Consider the following 7,633-nt stretch of genomic DNA (forward strand, 5'->3'; position numbering starts at 1 on the left):
GTGATGGGTGTGTGTTTAGTGCCGCGTGCGCGCCGTCGCGTGTACGTGTGTGCGTGCGTTTTGGCCTGAGGAGAAATGCCACGCGCGCTTTTTTCTGTGCACTTTGATCGACTCTGGGAAAATTTCTCTTTGCTGCTGCCCACCCCCTAAGAGGTATATACGGAGGCCCCTCTCCCCTTTCTGCAAGTTGCGACCCTGCATACATAACTTTATTAATATTGTACACCAGTATAGTAAGTACATACTGAGGAGTAGTTAGATATGAAACATGTTGATACCGACGACTCACTTCAGTAATTAGACTGAATAAAATATTCCAAAACTCATAAAACATGGGATAGATATGTGAATAATATAAAAAGCGAAACGCGTTGTATCCCTTATGTAAGAAGAAGGAGCCAAAATCTCAAAATCCAGATTCCGTACATTTTACGTTGCCATTTGAGGGCGCTATTGTCGCGCTTGAGAAGTGTCGTATGGTGATAAACGAAATATATTCTTATATCATTAAGATAACATTATACACATGTAGGGCGCATATACACCTAAGTATCTAGATCTGAAAATTATTGATCCCAATAACACATTTTGTTAGTTATGAACAGAAAATTATTTCAACCTTTTAAAAACATGCGACAGATTGTATGGTCAGATACGTCTGTACGCATGCCTACTATTTGCTAAGATTTCGTTGGAGTTATTCAGTTAAAAAGAAGATAAGGGAATAGGTTTCTACAAAATACGTGAAACGCATTGTCCCCTTTATATAATGATTTTCCGAACATCCTGCATTCGCACGTTATTCATTGCCGTTAGTCGGCGCTGGTGTCACGCATGAGAAGTTGCGAACGCAACATTCATATATAATATTGTTGAGAATATACACCTGTAGTGAGCACATACTCATACATGACATACTCGCTTGATTCATTATAATGCAGAAAAGATTGCAACCCCCAATTAAAACGTACGATAGATTATAAGGTCAGATGTTCTACGCGCATACTAGCCGCTAACAAAAACAAAAAAATTGTTGGAATTATGTATTTAAAAAGAAAAGCAGGTAGTACGGATTAGGTTTCTATAAAAAATATGAATTACATAATAAGAGGGAGCCTAATGTTCTCAGCATCCCGATTACCAGCCACTCAGAATGAAATCATGTATATTTTTCGCTACCCTTCATCGGTGCTAGTGTCGTACGCGACGGCAATGTATGACATGTTGAACAAAACACATTTATATACAACCTAGTTGAATACACCTGTATTGAGCACGCATTCTAGAGCATAATCAAGACATGCATAATCTTGATTGCAATGGCTCGCCTCAGTAATCAGTAATTGTAAAGCGGAAAATCGTCCGACTCCAAGCCTCGTCTCAAAGCGTGCAATAGCTAATAGTGTCAGATGTGGCTCTACTATCTGCTAAATTAAATCTCAGTTAGTTGGAATTGTGCATTTAAAATGGAAAGAACATACTCAAGAATAGACTCCCACAATAAATGTGAAACGCATCACCGCCTTGTATAGTAAGAGGGGTCCCAGTTCTTTCAATGTCCTGATTGTCCGCGACGCCGATTGAAATAATGTACATTTCTCGTTGCCGTCGATCAGCGCTATTAGTAGTAAGCATGAAAAGTAGCATGTGATGCGAAACCACATATTATATTCATGTTATAAGGAGCGTATAATGACAAATTCATCGCTTATGTCCTTTTTGTCATTTTTGTCATTATACGCTCCTGATGTTATTGTCCCATTTCAACTCATTTTTCCTAGAAGGGAAAGCCAGGAGAGGCATGCTTTCTAAAAACTTGGCAGTTTACCGTTAACGTTGCCAAATACACACACACACACACACACACACACACACACACACACACACACACACACACACACACACACACACACACACACGCGCGCACTGCGCGTGTATGTGTATACATGTACGTATTCTATATACGCATTTGATGATTCGCTGATTTGTTATTAGACGCAGTTCAACTAGAATGTCTAGATTCCTTCCCGTCCAACATTTCATGCGATGTTCGGCCATGCTGCTTTCGTGTTACGATGATGACGAATCAGCGTTTATTCCTCAGCAGGCTGGTACATGTACATCGAAGGCAGCAGTCCGCGGAGAGAGAACGACACGGCCCGTCTACATTCACCCGTCTACTCGGCTGACAAGACACCGGCGTGCTTCGAGTTCTGGTATCACATGTTCGGACTCACGATAGGTGCGTGCAGGTGTTCTTGATTCTGCGATACGTACAGGCGTTCTGTCTTCGCTTCACGAATGCAATGAGAGGGTCGGATGCGTATAGGCGCGTGATTACGATTTCTGGCGTACTGGCGAATTGTTCGAGTTATATATACAACAGTTATAAACGAGAAGTACGATATACGAACGGTGAGTAAAGATTGTTGTAAGTAAAGATGACGCTTGTTGAGTTATTCGTGGATCTTATCACGAATCGTCATGATACCAATAATTGCAGAGTTAATACCACAAGACGCTACGGCCGGATTACGATAATGTGATATTATCCATATATGATGCCGCTTTAAATCTGTAAATCCCTACATTTAAACTAGCATTGCATTATTCAGGCGAACTAATGCGATTCTTCTTATTTGTGGATCTTGGTAGAATTACAAAGAAATTGTAATACTAAAAAGTCAAATATTTGATTATACAGCATAGTACATTACGAGGTATAAGGGTCAGTAAATGCACGCAATTTCACGAACAGAACTTAGAAGAGGTTCGATGTTGTTAATAAAATGCATTTGTTTACCTATAGGAACTCTGAGCGTCTATGTGAAACCTGAAACACAATCACTGACGGACATCGAATCTTCGTTTGTAAGAAATGGCGACCAGGGAAACCAATGGTTTCTAGGTCAGATTGCGATACCCAGGCTAAATGACTCGTTTCAGGTATGAAAAGACTAACTCGATTAACATTCGATCAAATCTCCCTACCATGATTTCGCAGTGCAGATACGCATTTTCCCCAGTCTCTTTAAAGTTTCTTTAAATGCGGGGAAGCTGTGTTTAGAAATAGGAATTATTGTTTGATTGGTTTAAAAACAAATATTTAACTATATACGTGCAAAGTTTATACTATCACTATTAGTATTATTATTATTATTATTATTAATATTATTATTGTTATTGTTATTGTTGTTGTTGTTGTTGTTGTTGTTGTTGTTGTTGTTGTTGTTGTTGATATTGTTGTGCATTAATTATCATGGATTGGTAGTGCATTGTGTATCAGAGTCAATGATTTTATTTACTGACTCGCCAAACATATTTTTGTCACCCAGATCGTGATAGAAGGTGTGCGTGGAACGAGTTACGTCACCGACGCTGCTATTGATGACGTTTCGCTGAACCTCGGGCAGTGCCGGACGCCACCTGTATTAGAACCAGGTAAAAACAGTCGCTGTGCGTAAATTTTACACTTAGCTCTTCGAAGCAATGACATTAATCATCGACAATTTTTTTCTCTTTTTTTATAGAAACGAATTGCTGCATGACTACTGCGAAACTGTCGTGAAACGAAAATGTGTTTATATTGATAAATTTCTTCTTGATAAATATTATTATAATATTGATAAAATTGTTTAAATTGCTTATTAGTAGGAAACGTTAATGCAGGTTTAACGAACATATTTTAGTCATAACAGGTCTAAATTTGATTTCATGCAGAATTTCTTGGTTCATTATTTACTAGTAAAGTTGTTCAGTATTTTACGTAAGAACCATACTCTATAGGAACTATAAGTATACGCTAACATACTCTTGAACTCAGAGCTAATATTTCGTCTATATAATAACTATTAAGGGGAATAGTCTACATTCGATCAACTTGAAGCTGTAACGGTTACACACACGGAACAGACGTTGACGTTGTAGTGTAGACTAGTTGTACATTCGTGCTCCCTGTAGTGAATAGTCGTGCACTCGTTCACTATTTAGTGGATGGCCACTGGTCGGACTGGCTCCGGTCGAGCTGTACTGTGACGTGTGGGGAAGGGGGCATGGCCAGCATACGCTACTGTAACAACCCAGCACCACGTAACGGGGGCGCGGACTGTGAAGGAGCCATCGCTGGCAAGCAGCGCGTGTTCACGAAATGCCGCGTCGCAGACTGTCCTCCAGGTAATGAGCCTTTTTTGAAGAAAAAAATTATTCTAACCAAATTACTCAGCGCCATCTACCGCGTAGTATAGTAAACGTAAAGGGTTGCACGTGCACGCGTCCTTGAGAGATCGCACGTCGGCTGATGCTTATTGCATTAAATTCACCACGTGTAGCTTTTTCAAATGTAATTAGTTTTTAGTAAACAAACATACTTTTGTAAAACGAAATCTAAACAAATCGAATCTGTATCTAAAGACCTTAAAGATTTTATTTTAAAGCGGTTCTACTGAGGCAAACATCGTTAGTAGACGTAATATTTTTTATTATATATGTAGAAGCTTAAGCGTATAGCTGTAAATGTGTAGCGGCGAACATATTATGGAATGCTCTCCGCCGTGTAAGTCGATTCATGTGGTGATATAGAATAACCTACATAGAGATCATCAAGTGGTAAAATTTAAAAACAGTTACTGACACGGGATGCCCTAAAACGGATCCAGTTCCTGTCGACGTTGGAACAAAAATGTGCGTACTTGGAGGAAGGCATCATCAACGGCACCGTCTGTGAATCTATATATCGATCAATATTTGCGTGAAATTCAGAATTAAGAATATTTTCACGTTTTGCGAGATTAAAGCTTGATTGCTGGCGGTCGTTTGGCCGCGGATAAAATCACCCGCGTGTACACACAGTTTGTCTTGCACGCCGCGAGGCGTTATAACTAAAAACGACAATTTTAACATAGAAATCGCATCGCTCCGCCTGATTCATACATCTTTCCAGCGCTTGCGGCCGTGATGTTGGGCCATGTAATACGTCTTGTACGCCGTCTTAAAATACGTTTCGAGAGTCGTCGCACGTTTAGCGCGCATTGGAACTACGTTGCGTAAATTAAACATGAAACTACCGCTCGATCGACGCGCGGGTGGTGACATGCTCAGTGGACGCGTCCTCCCATCATTTCATCTCCACGCTTGATCAGTCCGCCCGTTGATGGCCATGATGGCCGATGATGGCGAGTTGGCGAGACTTCATCTCGATAACCGCCTGTTTATTATAATCGGTTTTCATTTAAACGAGCTTGCACGACGGTGATCCGGCTAGATTTCAAACATGCCCGAAGCTCGAGTGTGTGAAACTTTGGCAGAAATCTCACGCTTCAAGCATGTCAAAATGACATTAGTTATTATAGCGTAAATTTTAATCCATATCATTTCGACGCAATACTGGTTTGGAAAACGATACGAAGCACACGTGGGGGCTTAACTCGTATGAATACGTGTATAACGCAGCAATAAGCATTTTCGCAGCGCTTTCATTTACTGAAGTCATGTGTGCGGTAAAAGGTAACATCTGTGAACACACATGCCCCCCCCACACGCGCACACACACACATGAGCTCTGCAACAATATAAGGGGAGTCCGCGAATCAATTATGAGTGAGCTTCCGCAACAATCATAGGAGTTCCGCAACATAATGAGTGAGTCCGGCACAATATAGGGGAGTCGCGCCAACAATTATGGGGCGTCCCGGCAACAATATGAGTGAATCCGCAACAATATAAGGGCGAGTCCGCAACAATATGAGTGAGTCCCTGCAAGCAATATGATGAGTCCGCAACAATATTGGGGATCCCGCAACAATAATGATGAGTCGCGATAAATAGTGAGTCCGCAAACAATATTGAGGCGTCGGCACAATATGAGTGAGCCGCAACACAATATGGGGATCCGCAACAAATGAGTGAGTCCGCAACAGCCATATAGGGAGTCCGCAAACAATATGAAGGTGAGTCCGCACATAGAGTGAGTCCGCAACAATATAGGGGGAGTCCCGCAACAATATGGGGGCGTCGGCAACAACTAGGATGAGTTCGCACCAATAAGGGGAGTCCGCAAACAATATAGTTGAGTCTTGCAAACAAATATGAGTGAGTCGCGCAACAATATGGGAAGTCGCAACAATAGAGTGAGTACCCGCGATACATATGAGTGAGTCCGCAACAATATGAGTGAGTCGCGAAACAATTATAGGGAAGTCCGCAACCCATAAGATAGGGCAGCCGCCACAAAATAAAGGGAGTCCGCAACAGATAGTGAGTGAGTCGCGATAATATGAGTGAGTACGCGCAACAATATGGGATCCCGAACAATATAGGAGTCGCGAAAACAATATAGGGAGTCCGCATAATATGCGGGAGTCGCAAAATATCGGGGAAGTCGCGGCAAACAATATGAGTGAGTCGGCGCGATAAATGAGTGATCCGCAACAATAATGGGGAGCTCGCGCACAATACTGAGTGAGTCCCACTAAAATATAGGGGAGTCCGCAATAATATGATGAGTCCGCAACCCAACTGTGGGGAGTCCGCAACAATATGAGTGAGCTTCCGGCGATAATCAGAGTGAGTCCGCAACATATGAGTGGACGCCGGCACAATAGAGGGAGTCCGCGATAATCTGATGAGTTCCGCAACAATATTGGGAATTCCGGCAACAATACGAGTGAGTCGCACACAATATGGGGAGTCCGCAACAATATGAAGTGAGTCCGAAAAAATATAGGGGGAAGTCCGCAATAATATAGGAGTCGGCGGCAACAATATAGGGGAGTTCCGCAACAATATGAGTTAGTCCGCAACAATATCGGGGAGCCGCAACAATCATGGGGAGTCCCGCAACAATATAGTGAAGTCCGCAACAAATTGGGAGGCCGCAAACCAATATGAGTGAGTAACGCGATAATATGAATGAGCGACCGCAAAACAAATTTGGGGAGGCCGCAACAATATGAGTGAGTCGCGCGAGTAATATGAGTGAGTCCGAAAGCAATACGCGTGAAGTCGCGATAATATGAGTGAGCCGCGCAACAATTTGGATGCCGCAAAACAATATGAGTGAGTCCGCGATAATATGATGAGGCGCACCGCAACAATTTGGGGAGGCCGCAACAATAGTCGTGAGTCCGGCGATAAAGAGTGAGCCGCAAGCAATATGGGGAGGCCGCAAACAAATATGAGTGAGTTCCGCAACAATTATGAGAAGATCCGCAACAATCATACATTGCTCCGGTTAGCTGGAGAATTGGACGCAAGAGATCCCAGATCGTTGTTGTAAATGAGTTAGAACCCGAGGTTTGACTAGGTCCACTAATCATAGGTCTTCTTCTGCCAGGGTGATCATCGCACATTCCTCCGAGAGGATTAACTAGATACTAGACTAGCGCTTCGCTTTACTACCCCGGTCTCTGCCGCCAGGTATCCAACGTTCAGATGACTTCGAACTCTCATTTCATTCTACGACCCTCAAGACATCCATCTCGATAAGCTCTGACATGTACCGTCCGAATAGCAAATTTAAGCATGTTCAATGCACCAACTGCACTGCTGCGTGAAAGCAATGCGCACGGGTAAAATTTGACAAATAACTAAAACCATGGAACTTGTTTACTTACACGCCGGCTGCCCCGGCTGTGGC

The 7,633-nt window shown here is 42.5% G+C and overlaps 1 protein-coding gene across 1 annotated transcript in view; it reads left to right on the plus strand.

The window, feature by feature from the left end:
* LOC106821273 (MAM and LDL-receptor class A domain-containing protein 1-like) overlaps positions 1 to 7,633 on the plus strand; it is an 8,273-nt gene that overhangs the window by 310 nt on the left and 330 nt on the right. The window contains exons 2-5 of the mRNA XM_014826015.1: positions 2,105 to 2,242; positions 2,810 to 2,946; positions 3,336 to 3,441; positions 3,991 to 4,173. Of these exons, the coding sequence (XP_014681501.1) occupies positions 2,116 to 2,242; positions 2,810 to 2,946; positions 3,336 to 3,441; positions 3,991 to 4,173 (553 nt within the window). The 5' untranslated portion in view covers positions 2,105 to 2,115. The remainder of the gene's footprint in view (positions 1 to 2,104; positions 2,243 to 2,809; positions 2,947 to 3,335; positions 3,442 to 3,990; positions 4,174 to 7,633) is intronic.

The sequence above is a fragment of the Priapulus caudatus genome, unplaced genomic scaffold (assembly GCF_000485595.1).
Source record: "Priapulus caudatus unplaced genomic scaffold, Priapulus_caudatus-5.0.1 Scaffold67, whole genome shotgun sequence".
Classification (NCBI taxonomy): Eukaryota; Metazoa; Priapulida; class Priapulimorpha; order Priapulimorphida; family Priapulidae; genus Priapulus; species Priapulus caudatus.